General features: G+C 36.2%; 2 protein-coding genes across 2 annotated transcripts; one reads left to right on the top strand and one right to left on the bottom strand.

The window, feature by feature from the left end:
* Positions 1-731: 731 nt before the first annotated feature.
* On the top strand, positions 732-2980 carry LOC120631118 (26S proteasome non-ATPase regulatory subunit 14). Its single transcript, XM_039900559.1, has 4 exons — positions 732-920; positions 1006-1200; positions 1581-1737; positions 2226-2980. Exons 2-4 carry the CDS (start codon positions 1023-1025, stop codon positions 2824-2826), a joined length of 936 nt encoding a protein of 311 aa, XP_039756493.1. The 5' UTR covers positions 732-920; positions 1006-1022; the 3' UTR covers positions 2827-2980.
* On the bottom strand, positions 2976-24537 carry LOC120631261. Its single transcript, XM_039900746.1, has 19 exons — positions 24383-24537; positions 23655-23761; positions 23159-23398; positions 22187-22349; positions 21734-21872; positions 20243-20455; positions 19643-19844; positions 18585-18759; positions 16776-16961; positions 13382-13541; positions 12494-12617; positions 11147-11272; positions 9868-10019; positions 7746-7834; positions 6941-7069; positions 4370-4507; positions 3694-3767; positions 3533-3616; positions 2976-3178 (listed from the first exon to the last, which is right to left on the bottom strand). Exons 1-19 carry the CDS (start codon positions 24519-24521, stop codon positions 2990-2992), a joined length of 2829 nt encoding a protein of 942 aa, XP_039756680.1. The 5' UTR covers positions 24522-24537; the 3' UTR covers positions 2976-2989.
* Positions 24538-24806: the final 269 nt, after the last annotated feature.

The raw sequence follows: 24806 nt of genomic DNA, 5'->3' as shown, positions 1-24806 counted from the left end.
TTACTATTACGTTAACTATGGCTCTTCTATTTTGGACATTAATTTAAACATAGTGATTTGACTCGATTTTTGTGTTTGTTGTTATATAGTACTAACTCTGTTTCAAAATGTTGAAAAGTGGACGTATAATCAACAGCCAGTCACGCGTATTGGTTGTGAAGTTAAAGGAATACTTTGAACGAACGAACACTTTACAATACATAATAATATCAATCAAGTACTGATAAAAACTTGAATTGATTTATCGTGAGTATCGAGTCCCGAGTCTTATGGTCCATAACTAGTTACGTCGCGATGACAAATGTCAAAACGGGCCTATTACATTTTTACGACTATAATGTAATTTTGACGAGTGGCAAATATTGTAATCACAAATTCTTTAGCATTTCATTTATTTCGTTTTATTTTCTGAAAATTGGAAGCCTACCTTGTAGATTTGATCAAAAAGCAAATGCGGTCGTTATGTATAGCATTACGTATTACATTTTATTAAAAGGTCCCAAGCACGAAATCTGTATTCTGAGTTTGTTGGACGGTTGCCGTATTTAGTAAATAAATTTGGTAGGTACGTAGGTAGGATTATGACGACATAATGTTTTAGTAAATGTGGCATTGTGATAACTTCTTTTAAGTTGGCTTGCACTATTAGGCAGTATTCAAGTGGGAAGGTTACATTAGATTGTTTGGAAACTGCTAACCAGGATTAATTAGTAGTGGTAACACCATTCATGAGATTGCATATTCGACAGCTAGATGTCAAAATCAAATCGTCATTGTTAAGTTTTGAGTTTTTGACAGCATTTAGCAACATTTTAAGGAATACTGAGATAGAATTGTGTCGGCTTTGGTAAAACATCAAAATACCGTCTGATAACTACTGAAAGATCTTAATACAGTCTTAAACACCTAGATCTCTACAGGTTAGTTTGTATAAGTTACTGCCATGTAAGTTTGTCCAAAATGTTCTTGTCATCCTCAGTAATGCTTCATGTTATTTGTTTGTAGAACGGTGCCTGTGAACCATGGATCGTCTTTTACGCCTCGGAGGAGGTATGGCTGGATTATCCCAAGCGCCCCCGCCGACCGATGCGCCCGTCGTAGACACAGCGGAGCAAGTTTACATTTCGTCATTAGCACTCTTGAAAATGCTGAAGCACGGCCGAGCCGGTGTTCCAATGGAGGTTATGGGTCTTATGTTAGGTAATTAATATCGTGACATTTAATAAAAATTATGTTCTTCGATAAAATTTATATAGCGATTTTTCCTGATGGTAAGTGGTAAGTAAAGCTATTTGGAAGGCATGTGAAAGTTTTGTAAACCTATATGCTTGAAAGTCCAATGTGAGATTTTACCAGAATAATTAACCACTTTGTGTAATGGCTTTGTGTAATGACAGTAACTTTATAAACACTGCATTCTACCAGACCAGACCAAGTTTAAGTCTCACTATAAAATTGAATCTAAGAATACTATCAATATGAATTTAACTTCTGAGTTCAGCACTTCACCAGAGAGGGTTTTTTGAGACCCACTTATTTCAAAGTTGTTCTGATTACCACTTATTTTATATGTATTGCAGGTGAATTTGTTGATGATTACACAGTTCGTGTTATTGATGTCTTTGCGATGCCTCAAACTGGAACTGGAGTGTCTGTGGAGGCTGTTGATCCCGTATTTCAGGCTAAAATGTTGGATATGTTGAAACAAACTGGACGACCTGAGATGGTTGTTGGATGGTGAGTAATATAAAGTTTCTGTCATTTTCCAAACAGTAAAAGATGTAATGTGCTCATGCCTAGTAAGGCAGTCCTTCTCAGAACTGTTTTACAAGGTCCTAAAAAAGCTTTGGTATACATACTAGGTGAACCAACAGACACTAAGAAATGAGTTCAAGTAAACTGCTGCATGTAGAAGGTGGTTATGAGGTTATCTATGATGTACTATAAGCTATTGCTCACTTCTGTGTTTATTACAGTTTTTACAAATCATGTGGAAACTGTTTGTTTGCCTAACATGAAAGCCTATGTAACTCTAGATCCTATCAACTAGTTCTATGCCAAAAATCAAGTTGATTTGGTGTAAAGGAAGGACAAACAAACAAACACACATTTGTATTTATAATATGTATTAGTAAGGATATATTTTGTGCAAATTGTCATCTCAATTTTTTTATTTGCCATTTAATTAAAATTTAAACTGTATCAATATTTATAATCTTTTTCAGGTACCACTCACATCCTGGTTTTGGTTGTTGGTTATCAGGGGTTGATATTAACACCCAGCAATCTTTTGAGGCTTTATCTGAAAGAGCTGTGGCCGTTGTAGTCGATCCAATACAATCAGTGAAAGGCAAAGTGGTTATTGACGCATTCCGCCTAATCAACCCAAATATGATGGTCCTCGGACAGGAGCCTAGGCAAACCACATCCAATTTGGGCCACTTACAAAAGCCATCGGTACAGGCTCTCATCCACGGCTTAAATCGTCACTACTATTCCATCAGTATAAACTACAGAAAGAATGAGTTGGAGCAAAAGATGTTGCTAAATCTGCACAAGAAATCTTGGATGGATGGACTTACTTTAGCAGACTATAAAGAGCATTGTGCTATCAATGAAACCACTGTTACTGAAATGCTTGATTTGGCTAAGAATTACAATAAAGCACTTGAAGATGAAGAGAAGATGACACCTGAGCAGTTAGCTATTAAGAATGTTGGTAAACAGGACCCCAAGAGGCATTTAGAAGAAAAAGTTGACGTATTGATGGCAAACAACATTGTGCAGTCTCTCGGAGCAATGCTTGACACCATGGTTTTTAAGTGATTGTTCAAGATACTTTTAAGTATTAAGGTCAATAAAATGAATGATTGCATATATTGAGTTGAGTCTCAATTCTTAACTCCCAGCAAAATGTTGTTCATACAATGCTTCTCATAAATATATTTATGGTAACAATAAAACAATCCTTTTATATAAATTTGTTGTTTTAGTAAAACAGCCTTTGTGGAGCAATTTGTTTACAAATATTTGCAAGCTTTTTCTTAATTATGGGGCAGTTCTTCATATTGGTTAAGTCTATATTTATCATTGGTTTGAAGTCTTGCTGTGAGTTCACAATATGTTTAATTAATGTCTTCATTTTGTAGAATGCGGTTTCAGGATTATCCATAGTGACCTACAATTTAAGTTTTATTAATGGAAGGAATACTTTGATCAAAGAGGCAGTTTGGTTCCTTTAGAATTTGGGTCTAGTTCCCATTTTGGGCTAAATATTAAAAAAAAATTAGTATCAGCTTCAAATTTGGAAACTTGCAGTTTTGAGCAATAGGAGCATTGCCGAAAGGATTTATAGTGTAGAAATCTAAATCGTTCTTATCCAGAGAGAAGAATTATTGTTTCCAGCTGTCTGACAGTTTCCAGGTGTGGAATATGTTGAGGATGTTGATAGTAACACTTGTTTATTAGGCAAAATTGCAGTATTCAGTAAGTGTTTCTTTTGCATGTATGTTGGTCTGGAGAGATTATTTACCGTGTCATAGAATAGTCCAGGTGTATTTCGATGAATTTCCTCGTAATCATCTTTTAGGTTTGTTGTAAAGCTTTCTGAAGGTATCTGAAAATATTTAACGTTTATTCGGTTAACGTATTAGGATCATCAAGTTTGTCCCTTTCTAATAGAAATATTCTTACTTTTTTGTAACTATCCAGTTTATCAACTAAAAAATCAGGACCGTCAATTTTGTTTTCTCTTTGATTCTCGTCGTCTAAAAGAGTAAAATATTAATAAATGTTATTAAGGTAATACAGAATAATTTAACTTAAAATTCGTCCCGCTAAATTCAGAAAAAGGGTCTAATAGGATAACTTAAGAAGAGTAAAACACGCGTGAACAGTAGTACTACTAGATACACCAACTGTTCCACAGTTCTATGGACTTATCCAAATGTCACGATTAAGCGACTTGCGACTCTTTGATGTCGTCTGACTACATTTCTGTCCTGCTATTACGCTAATCGCTGCCAGAGCCAGGAATAGCGGCGTCATCACAATTTGATTAATTAAGGGAGATATTATATACTGACAAAAACCCTTTGTACGTGGTAGAGTCACTTCGACAACAAGACGTTCTGTCAAAATCTCGGGCTAAAGAATTGTAGGCAAACTTGAATTTTAAAGCAATGTAAATAAGTTCCATTTTACTCCGTACTAGAAAAAGACTCCGATGGCATAACAGCGGAATAAGCAGCGTTTTGCCACACTTATGCTTAGGTATCTATTCCGTTGTAAAAGTGGCATATAATCGCTTATTAGGAAGTCCCAAATAGTATTAGGTACCTATTTCGTGTAAATATAAAGCCAAACTTACACACTTCACTAGTATCGCTGTTCACAGGCAGGCCGTTTTCAATTAGGAACGCGAGCCATAGGTCAGAGTCCTGCGGTTTCGCGTCTGTTTGCGGCCACGCTACCTTCGCGCTAATTGACTTTATTAGCAAATTCTGCTCTGCAATCAATTTTGAATAACCATTATTTAACCTGTGGCGTAATAAAGAGAAAACTGGTTCAGGTCGCTGATAGCCCAATGCCTAAATACCTAAGTCTGTATCGTACCTGTAGGCTGTAATGCCGGATTTATATTTTTATGAGTGTGAGCCATTTTATTTGCGCCGCCCCAAAGAAAGATCTTTTATAATATAGTTCATGGTGCCTTGTTTTTGGTTTATTATATCTGCTCCTACATAGAGAAGAAGACGCTCCTCCGAAATATGCCGCCCTACGTCGCGGGCTATACGCCCTTATTAACAAGTCCAAGACTGATCTGTACCTATTGACATACCGATGGAGCGAGTTATGTTAGGAGTCTCTCTGTGGGATAAAATGGTCAGAGAAAAAATCCGCAGGAGAACCAAATTCACCGGCATAGCTCAATTGATTAGCAAGTTAAATTAGCAGTGGGCGGTTGTCTGATGTATCTAGAACCGATGGCCGGGGGTAGAGATCTGGAGTCGAAACCGCGAACCACGGTAAACGCTACTAAGGACTATTTTTAGGGAATTAAATAAAAGAGGGAGAACCAAAACATCACCATTAAAGAAAACACATAACCAAGCAAGTGAGTTTAAGGATTTGCGTCTATGCGTCGTCAAAAAACCGGCTGAAGTAACGGTGTAAAAAGTATGCAAACAGGCGGTACACGTGTGAATGGCACAGAAAATTGAGATAATTTTGAAGTCTCTGAAACCACTCCACGTTAGTAGCTCTTCTCAAACGGACGGTCAGTCACTTTATTCCATTTAACACTTGGCAGTAATTATTTTACCTCTTATGTTCTAAATGTTTAACATGAAATGTGAAAATGAGAAAAAGCGTTTTCCCTGTTGTTGTATACAATGCACTGCATGCATTAATGGCTGAATGAGGTTTCATCTACAGGTATCTATGTTTTTAATTATATGGTGAATGGTTTTATTATACCCAACGTTTATGAAAACTGAAATAATATACTATTATATGAAAACATAAAGGTTTCTCAAGGAATTAGTTCTATATAAAATATGAATGGTATTTCTTTACATTTTAATTATTGGAACAAAATGTTTGGCCTGTATTCCAGTTACCTAGTTACCTACAAATTGTTGTCTTTAATAAGAAAGTAAAAATAGAACAAACCAAGAAATGTACTTTTCGCATTTATGATACTACAAGTTTGTACTTGATGTAAAGTATCTTTTTTTTTAGTAATCATAGAGCTTTTTGTGACAATGCTCGTCTGGGAAATCGTCATTGTTGCAGTGCTGTGTTCCGGTCTGAAGGGCGTGGTTGCCGGTGTAACTACAGGCTCATGTGGAGTCTCAAATTAATGGACACAGGGCGGCATGTTGCAGGACGTGCGCCTTGCATGCCCCGTTAAGTGTTGCTCGGTTTATAAGGGTTGGTTTTCCACTTACCATCAGGCGGGCCATCTACTTTGTCAGTCAATTATAACTGAAAAAAAAACCTTTGTGCCGCTTATTCCAAGGTCCGAGTTACTTTTTCAAAGTTAGGTATTATAAAATCTGTTCAGTCATTTTAGTCCTTTGACGAGTTAAATAATAGTATTGCGCTTTAGATTTCCCTAATTGTTTCACTTTTAGGTCAAAGGGGGTTTTGGTTGTCAGAGAAGCGGCGATAGCCCAGTGGCTAGAACTTGGACTTTTACCGAGTTCGAATCCCAGCACGCACCTCTAAGTTCACGTTATGTTCGTTTTATTAAAATATCACTTGCTTCAATGGTGAAGGAAAACATCGTGAGGAAACCTGCATGCCTGAGAGTTCTCTATAATGTTTTCGAAGGTGTGTGGAGTCCACCAATCCGCACTGGGTCAGCGTGGTGGACTAGGGCCCTAACCCCTTCTCATTGTGGGAGGAGACCCGTGCCTTATAGTGGACCGGTAATGGGTTGATATGATGAATCTACTACTACTTGAGCACACAGACCTTGCCTCTCATAACTCCAGCTAATTTAACTCCGAGCTCGTTCTAAAAACTTTTCAAAATAAAAATCACGATATCAACGTTGTTCCTTTGAGCGAAGCGAAACGAAGAAAACAAAAAAAGATATATTAGAAATCGGCCAAGCCATTTTAGAGTTTTGCAAAACTATCGTACGGCAATTGATTTATATCTATATAATAGTCAGACAGATCTAGTACCTACTATTCTATCAATAGCCACTATAAGTCCACTGCAAATCTAAAGGCCAAGAAGGCTTAACAAGAGGGTTTGCCCACAATCACCTGGCCGGGCAGACGTTTTAGCGATCGCAGTAGACGGTAGTAGTAAGACATAGGACGTTGCCCCGCTTTCCATTACATTCTCTACGTCCCTCGTACCACACCCATGGGCCCTGACAGAACACGGCATAAGAACCTGCTATTAAAAGTATTCCAGGTCTTACTTTCAGTCTCTGTGTGCGGTTCGATCATCGTTCCAGATGTAGAAGGCACATGTTTTACAAATACGGTGTTTTCAGGAGACGTAAAAGTGACAGACTTAGATGATTTCCTACTATCGGCTGTGTCAAAACCTGCAAGAATACACACATTATACCTAATTTGTACTGTTAAACAACGTGTATCCGAATTACTGCTCGATGCATAATATAAATATATTTCGTAATAAACCTTTAAAAATATTAAATCAAAAGAACCACATTTATTTTTCCATACAAACTAATTCAAAACATTCTAAGTGTTTACTTATGACAACCCTATTGAAAAAAAAAGACCGACACGCCCATAGTACCTACTATGCTACGCGACGCGTACCTAATAAAGTGACAGGAGTTACCTACTTGATTTAAATATTTCATGTGAAGAAGATGTGATGTTATGGCTGTATCTGATTTCTCTCAGTAAAAAATATAACTTAAAAACTATTAGTGTTTCGATATCACACAAAAGTCTCAGATACAGTAAATAATGTACTTCTAAAGCCTGTGAAGTAATATTTCGGTTTTAAATATATTTATTTTTTATCGATCTAAAGGTAGCCATTGATCTAAAGATAGCTATGATACAGTCGAAAATGGTAGCGGACTAACTTTTAAAGTCATGGCAGTTAATTTAAAACCCAAACCCCTAATCGATTGCGACGCGGCATCGTACCAGAACGCTAAATCGCTTGACTTCACGTCCTTGGCGCTAGGGTGGCAACTAATAATACCTCTTAAAACAAAACGTACTTTATAAATATTTAAGTACCTTTCCATGTAGAGGACTTGCTAAAGTCAATACTTTTTCGGCCAGGTGCATTGGTTTGATCTTTATTTATTACCATGCGAGCATCCGTTCTGCAAAAAAATAAATGCCTCTAGGTTAGGATTATTGCCCATATCTTCTCTACGAGACTATGAAAAACAAACCTTAATCCTTTTTTCTATCTATTTACTAATAATAAAGCTGAAGAGGTATTTTAAGGATGATATAAGGATGGAATAAGGCCGGCGCGCAGTTCATCTCGGCTGGTCGGGGTATGCCCACCTATTTTGATAAGCGACTGGAAGTTTGTTTGGAAAACATACTTTAGGAAATTGTAACCAACATTACTGTCGGGGTATAAATAATTAATAAATAATAAATAAATATACTACGCCAATACACATCGCCATCAAGTCCCAAAAAAACCATCATCCACCCAGTCGCGAAAGATTTGCGTAAGCGTAGCTCGTGTTATTGATACCTTGGAGTTCACCATGGAGGAGAGTATCGCCATTTTTAGGAAGTGAAATGGTAGAATTGTTCCACCTATAAATTTAAACGTAGAATCCCTTCATGAAAAAAATATTAAATTCCACATTTAATTGTATTAGTGTAAATTGTAAAAAAAAACGTAAATCTTTATGAGAAATAGTGGAGAGACATAATTGAGTAACTAGAAACGGAGATTTTCTCTGAGAAGACTTGGTACAGAAAATCCTTGTGAGGCTGGAGGTATACGCCTTTAAAACATGTTACCGAAGGTAATATTAGATTTAACTTTTCATAAGTTAAACTTTTCATGTATTCAAATTTAAAACACATAAGTCAGTTTTGAAGTTATTCCGCGCAAGATTTGCGTTGCTAATACTTTTTCTAATTTCTGTGCAAAAACAAAGGTTTCATTATAATTTAAGTTATTAAAAAGTCTGCGGTACCGACTAATTTTCATTCGTGCCAATTCTACCGAGCTCGGTCTTGTTCTGTTTTCAAACTTTTGAAAGAAATTCGCATTCAGATTTTAAATTATTAAATACCGTGTGAGTGAGTAATAAAACACCTATGAATAATGCTATTCGTTAGTATTCGTAATTTCGTTGAGTACCGAAAAGAACTGGTTGAAGTTTTGTTTTTTTTTCACGTTCATCGCTGTTCCAGTCAATATGCTATTATATAATAGTAATGCGCAACGATGCGCTACGGTGTGCAACGGTGCATTACAATGATGTACTACATAGTATTTATTACACACAGAAAGATGAAAAATAAAACCCTTTAAGAAAACGTTACCCATTATTAAGTGAAAACTTCTTTAGCCGCGTGAAGAGAACTTATGTGTTCGCGTCACCGATAACCTTGACATGGTCGTGACGTGTTAGGCCAGACTAGCGGTGCTTAGTATAGCGGCTTGTATATGTATACGCATAAAATATATTGTATTTACTCGGCTCATACAGCGGAATATATAAAATGTATTGATGTGTAGTTAGTACAATATATGCAGTGGCGTGCATAGAGGTATGCACAGGGTATGCAGATGATATGAAATTAAGAAAATCTCCAGTACGAGTTAACTAAACGATAGGCATTGTAGGTGTTATAAAAAGCCTACCCTTAAGTATTTATAACTCGTACTGGAGATTTTCTTCATTTTATATCATGTGCATACCTTCTATGCACGCCACTGAATATATGCGTGTTTGAATTTATGGATGGATAAAATCTTGTAATTTCGCATTGACTGACAGATTCTATTTTTGCTATATCATTGTTTTGAATTTTAACTTCTGCATGTATTTTTATTACTCTCTGTTTTTTTTTAATTATTTATTTATTTATTTAGTACCACGTATTCAAATTAACATGAAAAAGGACAGGATGTGCGGGAGGACACATTGATTTTTTCCAGAAGTAAGAAAATTTTAACGGGTAAACGCTTACTTATTTGAAGAAATAGATAGATACAGATAGACACTACATAGACAGGCACATCTAAAATAGAGTATAAATACCATATACAATCATATACTCGTAATACTATATATACAATCATACATACAAATTATAATCAATGTATTTTTTTTTATATTAGGTCATATTTCGTCAAGTAGGGTAAAATATACTTAACTTTTTGGAAGCATTTCTCTCTTGATAAGATGCGAGTCCACACACATCACTGACATACTCTACGCCTTGATTGTCTTTGTAAAGAGAGTACAGCCCGGAATCGATTCCGCTACTTTTATTCAGATCACGCTTGTCTTCCAGTAATGTCGAGCTCTGTAAATCATAAATCATTGTACGAAAAATCCAATTGCCTTCAAACTCAAATAAATTAATGAATTTATGTTGTCTGTATCTCCTCACCCTCTTACGAAAGAAAAAGAATTGAAAACAAAAATGATAATTAAGGCAGATTCCGATATGCCCGACTCGTTTCGGGGGTTACTGTCGTAAATAGAAATTGAATGTAAGAATTAAGAAAGAAGAAGTATTTTTAAAAGATAAGAATCCCTTTTTGTTCATGTGGCCAACATTTTATATGATGCCTCAAGGTATGTGGTGTGTGGTGTGTGGTATGTGGTATGAGGTGACTGAAGTCGAGCAGTTCGTGTTGCCAGTGATGATGTAAGGCTATGAGACGTGGTCGCTAACTATGGATTTCAGGGTATCTCTGCGATGGAGAGAGCTACGCTTGGATATCTACGTGACCAAATCAGGAATGAAGAAATCCGCATAATTACCCATTTGCAAACCTAGCCAGAAGAAAACGATTGCGATCTGTTTCAACCGAATCGTGTCTAAATGGTTAAAATTAAATAAAGGTTTAATACCTTCAGTAAACGCGGGTGAAACCACGTGGCTAACAGCTTGTTTATAACAATGAATACCAGATGATCTGTACATTAAAAAAAAATTAAAAAAATCACCTTAATTTATCGTCAGTCGTAACGCCTGTTTGGGTACTTCTTTTGTTTTCCTTTTTATCCTCCACCATGGCCTTATTAAAACCTAGCCTACCTATACAACGTGTAACCGAATAACGAAATAATATTAAGTACATTTTATAAGAAATCACCTTGTGAAAATAGTAAATCAAAAGAAACATATTTATTTGTCCATACAAACGAATTCAAAATGTTGTTTACCTTAACCTTACCTTGTAATATTGTTTATATTCAATAAAGTTGTCATAACAACTCTATTGAAGATAAAATAACACCTTTCAGTTAAAACTATGGCAGTTTAGTATAGGTGGTTTACTAAACAACTATTAGGTTTTCGGTTTCATAGATAAGTCTCAGAGACGGTACATAATGTATTTCTAAAGCTTGCGAAGTATTGTTACGGTCGTATGTATCCAATATTTGTGTTTGTATTTTGACCAAATTGGCAACATTACCCACCGAAATTGACATTGCGATTCTGTTGATACTCTTAAAATCTTGATTTCGACGTACTTCACTGTCCATCATTAGCGAACATTCTGAACCAATCGTGAATTCACTTTTCTGCTTATAATCTGGCAAGAGCTATAAAATAAATAACCGTCTAAACTGCCAGCCAGCTAACCGTTGGACCAACTTTGACCTAGGGGTTAGATGTCTGGCAGTTTTTTTTTGTTTGACTGTTTGATATTGATGGTAGACTGATAGTGGGAATCGATTGCATAAGAAGACTCAAGAGTCACACAGCGACCGATAGAAAGAGATATGCTGGAGTATCTCTACAGAAATGAGGAGATCCGTGAAAGAAACAATAAATATATCTGGCATATAGCTTTGTGCTGGGTTGGCCGCACTGAAAAGTGTTGGTAGACCCCGATCGCAGTGGATAATCCGTCCGCAGGGAGTCGCCGGATACAAGTGGCACAAAAGCGTAACGAAGGGAAATCCTTGAAAAAGATTTATGACCTGCACTGGGCGTACTGTGGTTGAGATGATGATTATGATCGCGTTAAATTTGAAGTAAACTAGTAAACACGATGGGCAGACGTACGATCCCGCCTTGCTAGTATCTATATTTAACCTTGAAAAATAAAATAAATTGGAGCTTGTTCCGTTAGTTTATAATTGTAAATATACATTCATAATGTATGAATGTATACGGTAAATACTATAACAAAAGAATATATTTAATTTTGTTCCAGATAATAACTGCTAATAAGCTCTGAAACGGCACACAGGTATAAAATAACACAAGCGTTCACGGGGGAGAGTCCCGTATTAAAAAAAATAGAACAGTCTCGTATCAGAAAGGGTTTAGGCTGTAGTTCACCACGCTGCACAAGTGCGAATTGATAGTCTATCACATATATCTCACATATATATATCACACGCCTTCGGCAACATTATTAAGAACTCTCAGGCATGCTGGTTTCCTCACGATGCTTTCTTTCACCGTTAGAGCTAGTGTAAGTTATATTCTAACAATCACATATTTTATAAATGCGAAATTGTGTTTGTTTGCTTGTTTGTTTGTTTTACCTTCCTTTACGCCGTAAAAAAGCAACCAATCAATTTAGTTTTTGGTAAAGAGTAAGTTGAAAGGCCAGGGAGTGACATAGGCTACTTTTTGTCCCCGGGGAAACAAACGGTTCTGACGGGAATAAAAAAGAAATGCCGCAATGAATACAGACGAAGAACGCGGGTAGCAATTAGTAATATATAAAGACCTATTTTAGCGTTGTAAGTATAATAACTACGGCCTAAATACTAAGGTAAGTATAAAAACTAATTTATCACCATACCAACCTGTAGAATCTCATTAAGTATTCCGTTAATAATGATACGCCCGGACAGTAATACTTGTAATGCCGATGACTCCTTGGGAGATTGTATAGTGTGTAATTGTTTTTCGTTGGCTATGTTTCTTGCTCTGTTTGATTAAATGAGATAATTAACAATTAAATTTATGCGTGAAATAGTTTTTTTAGTGATAATTTTTTAGGGAGTTCCAAAATTAACGGTCCCAGGCTGCTTGTTACCAGCGGCTCCAGCGATCCGCCTGGTGTCGTCCGTCCACCTCGGTGGTGGCTGATTTACGTTTGCCAGTGCGGGGTCGCCATAACAGCTCCTTAAGACCTCAACGTCTATCGGTCTTTTTAGTGATCAAACTAGGCATATTATGGCAACTGATCGGTTCGGTTAAATAGTCTAAATATTTCTCTGGCCAACACTGACCCCAGAAGCCTTTGAAAACATTATGTAGAACTTCTAAGCCTGCAGGTTTATCGCCATGAAGTTTTTTATCGCCGTTATAGTAAGTATTTAATAGCTTAAAACGCACATAACTCCGAAACGTTAGAGGTGCGTGCTGGGGATTGAACTCGTACCCGCGAAAGGAAGGGCGAAGCCTTAACCACGAGGTTATCTCCGCTTAGTGATAAACTGTCAAGTGTTTAAGACGCAGACCCTTTATAGACCGAGACCATTGCACAGCCCTTTTAGCGTAAGAACTTTAAAAATAAAAGTTAGGTACGTACTTATAGTCCACCAATTCGGGTCAGAAATCTGGGCCAGCGTGGTGCTTAACCCCTTCTCATTGTGCGAGAAGACCCGTGCTCTGCAGTGGGCTGGTAATGGGTTCATATGATGATGATGATGATGAAGTACTTATATGTTTTATTAAAACTTTCTTACTCTTTGCGTTCATTCTGCCTCTGAGCAAGGATTCGTTTATCTAGACAATTAGCTAATATAAGAAATGGTCGATAGCCACGCATTTTTAACATTAGAGCTCCATACAAGTCCATAGTAACCAGCTTCACTTTTCCATCTTTCACGAAAGCTTCCTCCCGACCTGCGGAAAACGCAATTTTACATTTGCATGCCTTGTCAGTGTTACTTGGTGCGTGATTGTACAAGACATACTTGAGCCCTCCGTTTGCTTCGCACCCCGGAAAACCATGCTATACAAATACATTTTAGGCATCGCGCAAACGTGCACACTTTTGCCCGTTTTTACTAATGACAAACTAGACAATAAGTAACGCCTAATCTAAGTTATTACCTAAGAGTAGAGGAAACGTTTTTTTCTATACACACAAGCAACTTGATGTATTTTTTCAAACTGAGAGTACTTACTGTCTATTGTTACACGAAGGTATTTTAAGTCTGAGGTTTTATATATTGAGTAGCAGGAGCAGTCCTCTTAAGACTGATCACAAGAGTGTGCTTTTATTGAGAAGGAATTTGGTTGGGTGATAATGGTGGTGTCAAAAGTAATGACCTTGTTTTGGAGAGGAACCTATTGTTGTGTACACCGAGCATTAAGGGAATATAACGGAGAATGGGCATAAGCGTCCTCTGTGCTATCATAACGATCTACAAAGCTATCGATTCCAAATTAATGATATGGAAAATACGGCCCAACATTCTTAGTTTCTGACACGACAATTTTAGTACCATTCCAAAAATGGCGTGCTCTGTGTCTCGTGGGTTTAGTTAATAAATAAAATAAAATAAATAAACGTCTAAACTGACAGCCAGATAACCCCTGAAACAACGTTGGTCTAGTGGTTAGACGTTCGACAGTTTTTTTTGTTTGACTGTTTCACATTGATCATAGACTGATAGTGGGAATCGGTTTCATAAGAAGACTCAAGAGTTATACAGCGATCGGAAAGTTCGATGACGGAGTATCTTCACAGATATGAGGAGATCCATGAAAGAAAGAAATAAAAATATCTCGCATATAACTTAGAACTTTAACTAATAGACGTCCGGGTCCCAAGGTGCTTCAGTGGCCGCATTGGGAAGTGTTGATAGGTCTGTGCTGTAGGTCTGTGGAGTATCTTCACAGATATGAGGAGATCCATGAAAGAAAGAAATAAAAATATCTCGCATATAACTTAGAACTTTAACTAATAGACGTCCGGGTCCCAAGGTGCTTCAGTGGCCGCATTGGGAAGTGTTGATAGGTCTGTGCTCTAAATACTTCTCTCCTATGAGAGAAGAGCTCTACGCCCTTCAGTTGACTGATGATAAGTTGATGAAGATGATGTTAAAACTGAAAAATTCATTGTTTAAGTAAAGTGTCTACGTCTGCGTAGAGCCTTAATAACGCTAGGGAAGGAGGTAGTGAAGTACCTGCGATACTTATGTGATTTTTTCTTTTTCTATCTTAGAAAGTCATGGTACAAGAATTTATCTTAGGATATGTAAATTATTCACCAAGCGTGTCTGCTTCGTACTGTACTATAGCATGCACCATTAATAATCATTTTACAAAATAATATTTGAATAGAAGAAGCGTAATTAAAAAAGGTTTTTTTTTCTGTGCAAAATTAACTGCTTCTTTTTTTGCCACCACTAATTTAGATTGATTATGACCTCAGATATTTAGTTTGGTGTAGATCTACTAAATATACTTTAAATGTATTTTTATACTTTTGATATATCTTTATATTCAACTATAAATTTTTCTTCCTTGCTGTTTTTAATAATCATGTACCTATTCTTTTTTTCCCACCACTTGCCTTACTGCTCTGCTCAATGCTTTTAAAATTTTCTACTATTGTAAATTAAATGTACGTTTTCGGCAACGTTTAGTCTATGTTATAAGATTGTTATTATATATATGTATTAAGTTATTTTCATGGAACGACAGTTTTTCTCAAAATACAAAAAAAAAACATTTGCTTATTGGCCACGGGTGGATTGATTATTTTCATCCATTATTAATGTTCATTTGTTTATCTCATTTGCAATCTAACCTGGAGGTAAGTAAATATGTAGGCTAACATGGCAGTGGGCTATACTGTTTGGTATACGGCAGTTATATTAAAACCATTTTCGTAATCGGTTTATATGCGGCATCGTATGAGAACGCTAAATTGCTGGGTGGCAAAAAATAATAATATAAATAATTATAAATTCCTATATTACCTCTGCAGGGGGTCGTACCACGGACGGCGGAGACGGCGAAGTAAAGTCATCTTAATTTGGCTATTTCTTCTAAGTTAACATGAAATTTGAAAATCTGGTCTTAAGATATTCTCATTTTATGTTTACTTAAAAAAAATAGCCAAACCTTTGTAGCGCAGTGTCGAGCGCTGTGATCCTTTGAGTGGCCAGTGAATAGCCAAATTTAGATGACGTCACTTCGCCGTCTCTAGTTTAAGATTTGGCCTGACTCTTCGGCTCTTAAAATAACAACCCTTAACCCTGTTTGTTCTCGCTTGCTATTTTTATACCTACTTGTGGCGAAATACCTACTGCCCACAGTTTATTATAGTTAATTGTAATTGTTTATGTAACCGACAGTGGCCCGCGACTTCGTCTGCGGATATAATTGAGATTTTTCACAAACTCCCATGGTTTATCCGGGGATTTTTGGAAGGCTATAATAAGAACTTTAATTATGTAGTACATACTAGTAACTATTATGTATTAACAACGGTTAATACATAATAGTTACTAGTACGTTCTCAGCGCACGTAAAATAATGAATTTTATGACCTAAGTTTTGCTAATTTAGGTTTATTGCTTATTATTATTTACATAAGGATCTCATTTTTTTTAATTGATAGCCTACGTTACTTCTTGATGATCTAGCTTACTTTGGTTTGAAAACAGGTTAAAATCGGTCCAGTAGTTTTGGAGCCTATTACAATCAACAAATGTTTCTCTGTATATTAGTATCGATATTAGTATCATCTTCATCATATCAACTCGTTAACGGCCAACTACAGGGCATGGGTCTCCTTCCACAATGAGAAGGGGTTAGGCGGTAGTCCATCTGGCCCAGTGTGGATTGGTGGACTCTACATTCCTTGTAGAACATTATGGAGAATTTTCAGGCATACCGGTTCCCTCACGATGTTTTCCTTCACCGTTGAAGCAAGTGATATTTTAATTACTTAAAACGCACATAACTCAGAAAAGTGAAAGGTTCATGCTGGGATTTGAACTCGCCCTCTGAGAGTGAAGCCGAAGTCCTAACCACTTGGCTATCACCGCTCCATTATATTTGTATCATCATCACGCTTGTTTCCAGCGGCCTTATTATATATTATATTATATTTAATTTTACTCAGTCCATATGATTCGCCATCCATTTCGCTATAAGTGAGGAAGTCGCCCGCGAGAAGCATGTCGTCAAAGTTTCGCCTCGTTATAACTTTGTAATGATTTGCGTAATGGTATAAGGCTGTTGTGTGCTGCAACGCAAGATCTATTCTTGAGCTGCATTCAACTGCGAGGCGACGGGCTAGGCTTCCTGGGAAAAAAAATAGGAAAACGGTTGACCCTGAAGGCCACCCCTGCAACTTCCCGCCAATTTCATACCTTGAAACGGTATGAAACGCTTGAAATTGCACTTATGACGTTTTTGTGCTCTTCGAGCTTAAAAATACAGTTTGTGTGTTTTTTGAGCTCTCAGAGCTCGAAGAAATAGCTTTTGTATGCTCTATGTCTGATAGAAGTTGGATAAAACACTATTTTCGGTTTTCTTTCTTTCACGATATCTCTCGAATGTATCAACCGATTTTGACCGGATTGGCGGTGATCGACGTGGTTTTTCAAGCTTAAGGGCGGATTAGTTTTTGAAGTTGATCGATCGAGCTGTTTAAAAGTTATTCAAAAAAAAAACAATTTCAAAAATGTTTTTTTTTCTTATTTTTTTTTAAGATTTTCAAAATTTCTTAAAATCCATCGGTCCGAATCGGTTCAAATTCTCAGGAAATCTAAGTTTGAGAGAACACTTTAGAACGCCGTTTGGTTGGTTCCGATCGGTTAAGTCGTTTAAAAGTTATAAGCGATTCACATACTTACACACACAAACATACACACAGACACACACAAACACATACATACAGACATAGTGACAACCGCGCGGGGATAGTCAGGGAAGCTTCCTGTGACCTTCAAACGTCGAGATCTGATAAAAAACAATAACTTCCCGATTTTTGAAAATCTGAGATTTTTAGCGGTAAGTAAAAAAAACTGTAAAACTCCGGATTGCATTCAAATACCAAGAGTTCCGTAGAGAAAAAAAACCCTTTATATTATTTGTCGTATATTTAGTAGATGTTTCATTGTACCTCAAACAACATGTTAAAAGTTTCAGTTACTATTCGGCATATTGCCAAATTAAAACAACTGTTTTGTGCATGAAATTGTTTAATTTTCTGCTGTAACAGGGTGCTGCTAATAGCTTTTGGCTCTTAAAACTCTTTAGCTCTCTTGTTTTTATAATTGGCGGCAGGAACCTTATTGGTGCTACCATTTACCTAATTCCGTAGGTACCTAATTCCATTTACCTAGTTCTTGTTATGATACAAGAACCGCGGAATGGTTTTGATCAAGCGTGAACTAATACGAACTAACGGTTTGCTTTGTTATTTGATTTTGATTCAATGTTAGTTAATGTTAAATTAAGTTTTCGCAATTGTTATAAATCACTCCGTGTTGAAAACGTAGATAACTATTGAGAGACTGTCAATTAAATAATATAAAACTTATGTAATGGTAGTAGTATTTTTTTGTGACAAAGCTCGAACGGGAAAGTACATGAGCAATGCTTATTTCGGCCCCAAGCAGCATTTCTGTGTTCCTATATGATAGGCGTGGTTACCATTATATAACAGGCTCATGGGGCTTAAAACTTACGCCTTTGATTGATAGATGGAGATGATGATGGCACCCTGTCGAGTACCTCAGACTGGACTTTTGGCTTCTGTCCCTTGGTAATGGGAATGGCGAGCTTCAAAGTCCGATCGCGAGATAATATAGTGGTTTCGGTTACCCCCGTAGGCTATGACCGCTTCTTGCGCTACCTTAAAGTTATTGGCTTCCGCTACTCAGAATAATATGACTTAAAAGCACTACCAGGTATTTTTACCTTTACCAATAGCTTCATAGCCGACAAGTACAATGATTGGAACATCAGTAATATCGGCCGGGGGTACGTAGGGCGAGACCTTGGACCTCGTCAACTGCTGGATGTAGAGCAAGCGGAGAAGACGTCTTCTAGAGAACATCAGCACGTCAGGTGACATGTACATCATCGAAGTTCGCTGTAAACCAAGGCTAAACTTATAATCGTTATCAGAGGAACCCAGTTGCCAAAATTGATTGTGATGTTGATATTTTTCTTAAAGCTGCGGAGTTTATATAAAAATATTAGTAAAGAATAATCGGTCAGCAGCTTAGGCCCCGATAGTATTTTAAGACATTATAATAAACAGAAAGGAACTAAACTTTCTAGGATACACTTTCCACGATCCACAAATACACGCACGCCTTTGATTCTCCAAAATATGCTTTGATCCACCAATCTCTAAAGTAAACTGAACTGGTACATAATAATAAAGATTGTGTGTTTTAGCAACACTTTTTAAGTTAGTATATAGTTGGTATAATGAGAATCACAAAATACATGCTTCCAAACTACATACTAACTTAAAAAGCGTTTTAGCATTTTTAACTGTGAAGAAATTTCTATTATAGTCGTATCGCGAATTGCGAATTGCTGATGTTATAACATTTTGTATTAAAAAGAACAGATTAAATGTATGTAGAGATATTATTATTTCGAAGCAAGTAGCAAGAAGCTTCATTGGTGATTTGGAAATATTTCTACAAATGTACTGTAAAATCTCTTTAAACTGAATTCGTTGTTGATATTTCAAAGCGGAATTGTAATCTTGGCCCGAGTAAAATAAATAAGCTTTTTATTATAACAAATCAGCTCTGGGCACTCTGCACCAATCCGCACTGAGCCAGCGTGGTGGACTACGGCCTAGAACCCTTTTCATTGTTGGTGGAGACCCGTTCACTGTAGTTTGCCGGTAATGGGTTGATTTGATGATGACTATAAGAAATATACTTTTAAAAAGCTTTTTATAATATTTAAGATAGTAGTAGATAAGAATATTGTACCGTAGTTGGGCGTATTACCTTTTCAACGGGATCCAAATCCCTAGCGTCCATGTTGAGCAAAGAGGGAAAAGTATTAATAACGACGTCCTTATACCCCGGGACATTGCATACTGGGTTGGAGCGTAGGTCCAAAAGCATTAGCCGTCTCAACTTCCGCATATATACCGCTAGTTCCATCAGCATACTAAGCCGGTTATTCTTTACATGCAATTCTCGTATTCTATATATAAATGTCATAGATATATATTTTTTTATTCCACTACAAGTTAGCCCGTGACTACAATCTCACCTGCTGCTAAGTGATGATTCAGTTTCAGATGCTAATGTTAGGGTATGGCAGTTATATTAAACCTATAGTCGGTTTCCACGCAACATCGTACCGTAACGCTAAATCGCTTAGCGGTGCTTCTCGGTCGGTAACTAGCCTTATAAATTACCCAGAAGTGGGAGGTCCCGGAACCTCCCTCTTAAATCCACAGCGCTGACCGCTGCGCCAGGGAGGTCGTCCAAATTGCAGACTAAGGGTAACAAACAAACGTACACACTTTCACATTTAAAACGTAAGTGTAGATTATTAGGTTACGTTATAAGTTAGAGAAATAATGAAGTAGCACCTACCTTGTACACCCTGAAAATATTTTCATGGACATAAGGTTGTTCTCATTTAAATTAAGATATTCGAGATGTAACAATGTCCAAAGGCCTGTATCAGTTCCAAACTCGAAGCTCGATAAGTTATTATAGGAGACGTCCAACCACAATAGACGAAGGTGATTCAGATTTTCCAATCGTTGGATATGATTGAACGAGAGGTCGAGATGACGCAAATACCTAATGGAGCAAAAAAAATAATAAGTATAATATTTTTACGAAAATAATTTGTGTTAAAGGCAGTGAGATGTTATGACCTCTCGACGAATTATATGGGTACATCTGTCATTCAATACAATGATTAAATATGACACTATAACTCTCTGAACATTATTTTGTATAATTTATAGTAATTCAGATTATTACTAAAATAATTTAAAATTAAAATTTTGCATGATCACCAGAATATTTTAGAACTTTATATCCTAAACACCAATAACTACCCATTTTTAGAAAAATAAATATTTCATTTAATTTCAAAAAGGTTGCTCTCCTAAAAGTAAACTTACCTATGTTATGGTAAGGATCTTTTGAAAGCGTAAGTACACGTAAAACCCGGCTTTTTGTGGGTTTCTTCTTACCTAAAACTGGGCGGGTGTGGAACCCTTGTACCATAGGTTCTTTAATTTTAAGAATATAGACCCCCATCATATCACTTAAATGTAAAAAAATATATGTACGTATTAAAACTGGCTTCTATAGCCCTATTGGAGTGAAACATTATTAGGCGACTTGACTTTAAGATGGGCCCCAGTAATTCAAACTAGACTGCAATTCGGTAACAAATGATGAGCTGTTATAGAATCCATCAGTTAAATATATTTAACATTTTATAGTATTACTATACTTAGTTAATTGTTTATTGTTTTCCCCAACAATTTCTGTGAACATTTTTTAAGCAATAAATCTATCTATCTATTTATACATTATAGTATACTTCAGGATTCAAGCTCGCTGTGCAATTAAAATGTTCAATCTGACGTGGTAAAACGCATACCTGGTTTCACAGGATTTGACCGTCAATGTAGACTCTACAGTCAATAGCACCTCGATGGAAACTTTATGTCGAAATGGATTATGGAACTCTCAGCAAATAAGAACGAATATTTTCGTTCCCGGATCATTCAATTCCAAAGGTATATGTTACCTATCTATGAATTCGAGCGTGCGAACTCCGGCAAGGCAAATCTTGTTTCTTAAAATATTAATGCTTATTGCACTGTGAAATGATGTTAATAAAGAATAATCTGCCGAGTTTCTTGCCGGTTTTTCTCGGGAGAAGCTGCCTTCCGAACCGGTGGTAGAGTCACTACAAAATCACTAATTTGTTCAAACATGCTTATAAAATAGGCCTTCTTGAAATAAATGAATTTTGAATTTTTTTATAGTAAATTTTCCTCAAACATATTCTGTGTATTATTTTAAGATCAAAGATACATTACTGCCAAATTATTTTACCTTAAACTTTGTAGTCCACTTATCTCTTTTATATTATTGTGCGACAAATCCAGTACAGTAATAGACCATAGAGCGCTCAGGTCACGAATTGCTAACACTGAGTTATATCTGTAGTGTACTTCAGTTAGAAACCATTGCGCTGTAAGAGTAATTTTATGTTTTTAATCTTACTGAGATGTTCGCACCCGTGTTCACATGCACGTATTACTTTGAAGTCTCAAAGGGTCTTCGACCACTTATTGCCTTATTGTCTTCGAACGCACATTGTAGGTTTCACTTGGAAGTACATAATGAGCTACCGAAGTTGATTCGTTGTTTGTGAATAGGGTGTCAATATAAGAGTGTCGCAAAGAAAAAAAAATAACTATACAAAAACTGTGAAAATGTACTTGTTTATTTTTAACCGAATGAAAAAAGGTGATTTTTCTATGAGAATAATAATGAATAACTTACGTGTTTTGTAATCTAGAACAGTTTTTAGTCTGTTATAATTCACAGACAAATATTGTAAATATAGCAGTTTTGAGAGGACGCTAAGATCATTCAATAAATTTGAGGAGAGGTCTAAATATACTAAGTATTTATAATGTTGCAATACATCTATATTTGTCAAATACTGAAATAAAAAGATGAATAAAATAAGTTATTAAAATGTTATGATAACTTCTGTGTAGACACTATAGAGGTTCTCGATTAGGATTAGTGGGTACAATTACAAGTGTGTACATTTTCAATAAGTTTATTTTACTTATACACCGTTTTTTCTATATAATACACAAACTTTTATTTCACTTGCTCGGCTCCTATGGTTCGGAATGTTAAATAGCCTCTTGTATAATCTTACTCATAACATAATAGATAATAATGTTTCAAGAAAGTATAACCTTTCTCGAGAAATGCTTTACTCTCAAGATATACTTCCTCAGCCGCAAAGCACGCCGGTACTTTTATACTCCTTATTTAGGGCCCAGAACACGGAACTCGTATACAAAGGAAAAGTTCCAAAATCATTTTGATTTATGTATAACTGAGAAATGTTTTCGGAACGTTGTTCGTTCGTTATCCGCCTGGTGGCATATCTACGCGTTCACGGGCTCTTATGTACTTTAAGTCCCGTGTAAAAAGATTCATCATCATCGTCAACAGCCCATAACAAACCATTGCTGGACTAAAGGCCTTTTGCATATGGGAGGGTTTGCCCATTTGCTTGTGATCAAAGTAGATGGTATTACTAGAAGCTGCTGCCCATTCTTCCTTATATTCCCTTACTCGTCTCGTAAGACACCCGCAGAAAGAGGAGGGTTGGTGACAAGTGTATTATGATCTGCCGTAACCAAACGGTATTAAGATTATTTGTTTGTCGGTAACAAGATTGTTTGTAGTATGCCAGACTTCAAAATTAAAAAATAAACAAAGGCATGTTACCTTCGATGACAGATTTAGTTTGATGTAAACGTAGTCTCCCAAAATAGGCGTTCTTTTTAAATAACTAAGGCATGCAGTGACCATGTCTCTCCTGAGTATTCCCGCTTCGAGCTCCGGAACATCTTCTATCTTTTTGATACGAACGATTGGAGAGTATGCATCTTCGTACAGGTACGGAAAGTTGTAAAAACATCCCCATAATTGGTCTTCATTCAAAAGTGACGTAACATTTACCAGAAACTGAAATTAACCACGAGTATCGAGATTTCTTGCCATTCATTTATCTTTATTAAAGTAATCGTTATTCAGCACGAAGTTGAGCTTAACATCTTTATTAGATGTCAGTAGAAGCAACATGATTCGTCAAATATAAAGAACGACTTCATTTAAAAATTAAAAACACTAAAGAAACGATAAGGATGTTTGCCAAGTTAGAAAGTTTCAATGAACTAAACTTGCTCTTGGCTAACAGGGAAAAAAACTGGAAGATACTTACCCTTTCAGAAATCGTGCTGTCAAAATTTTTGCTTTCTAACGTACCAGTATCAAAATCGAAATTTGTAAAATTCTTTGGCAACATACTCAAACTTGCAAGAGTGGACTCTGTAAGTTTAATAAGAATTGTTTTATATATTATTTTAGTATTTATATTTTAGAAGATATGTTTTCACGCATGATTTCTGGTTAAGATAGCCGGTTGAAATCAGCCAGTTCTGCTATTGGGAAATTTGTTTGGATGTAATTCTAATAAGTTCTTAATGGATGTAACTCAGGACTGAAAGCCCTCTAATTGCCAATCAAATACACACAATCGGCAGTATCCATGAGCAATGTCAATTACAACGAAACTGCAGTTTAGCAGTTCGCTTGCAGCTAAAAATAGGTTTGCATATTAACTTACTGTCATTACACACGCAGGTAAGTTAAATTTAAAAGAAACAGATTTTGGGTTAATGCGGACCAAATTAATACTTACTTAATACGAGATCTTTCTAGAAGTCCGCGTGGAAGTTTAAAAGGAGCAGGAGCACGTAATCATGACAATCACAAAAAAGTTGTATTCAAAAAATCAGTAAAGATATCCAAGGTTGCTTATGAGGAAAATGATCGGAAAGAAAGAAGCCGCCCATGAAAAACCGTGACGTATACTTTTTAATCTATGTTAGATAAAATAATCATAAGATTTATAAAATATTAGTATAAGAAATATTTAATTAAAAGCACCTTTTTTAAAATCCGAGAAAGACAAAGCAGATACATAATTAATCCTTGATATGTCGGTCCAGGTCTGCAGAACACTGCCAAACCGCAGCGGTCCGAAAATAGAGTTCGAGACACCAAAGGATTTCCTCGGCTTGGGCATGAGATTTGAATCTTCAGTTTCCTCGTCGAAATCTATTCGAATCTCTTTCGTTTTGGTTTCATTTTCGTCCATGTTTTTCAGATATTAATTCACTGTCGTTTTCCTTTCGTGTTTATGACAGATTTATGATTTTATTGATTGATCTTGACGTTATGAACGACAAATTCGGTAATTATTTCTGACAAAGACAATTTTTTTTAATATCTATTAATTTTATTATGGTTATAGTTTTTGGTATATGTACTGTTTATTACTGTGTATGTTGTAAATAGTTTTTAGTATATT

Source organism: Pararge aegeria, chromosome 17, assembly GCF_905163445.1.
Source record: "Pararge aegeria chromosome 17, ilParAegt1.1, whole genome shotgun sequence".
Lineage (NCBI taxonomy): Eukaryota > Metazoa > Arthropoda > Insecta > Lepidoptera > Nymphalidae > Pararge > Pararge aegeria.
This window is presented reverse-complemented; position numbering and strand designations above follow the sequence as displayed.

What these genes read in the sequence shown, in the direction of transcription:
- LOC120631261 (XM_039900746.1), bottom strand. Translation starts at nt 24,521, where the DNA reads ATGCCCAAGCCGAGGAAATCCTTTGGTGTCTCGAACTCTATTTTCGGA. An exon ending in CTATGAAGCTATTGGTAAAG is followed by an intron (nt 16,962 to 18,584) that starts GTAAAAATACCT and finishes TTTTTTTCCCAG; the next exon opens with GAAGCCTAGCCCGTCGCCTC. An exon ending in GAATCGCAATGTCAATTTCG is followed by an intron (nt 10,020 to 11,146) that starts GTGGGTAATGTT and finishes TATGATTTACAG; the next exon opens with AGCTCGACATTACTGGAAGA.
- LOC120631118 (XM_039900559.1), top strand. Translation starts at nt 1,023, where the DNA reads ATGGATCGTCTTTTACGCCTCGGAGGAGGTATGGCTGGATTATCCCAA. An exon ending in GGTTATGGGTCTTATGTTAG is followed by an intron (nt 1,201 to 1,580) that starts GTAATTAATATC and finishes TATGTATTGCAG; the next exon opens with GTGAATTTGTTGATGATTAC. An exon ending in CCTGAGATGGTTGTTGGATG is followed by an intron (nt 1,738 to 2,225) that starts GTGAGTAATATA and finishes AATCTTTTTCAG; the next exon opens with GTACCACTCACATCCTGGTT.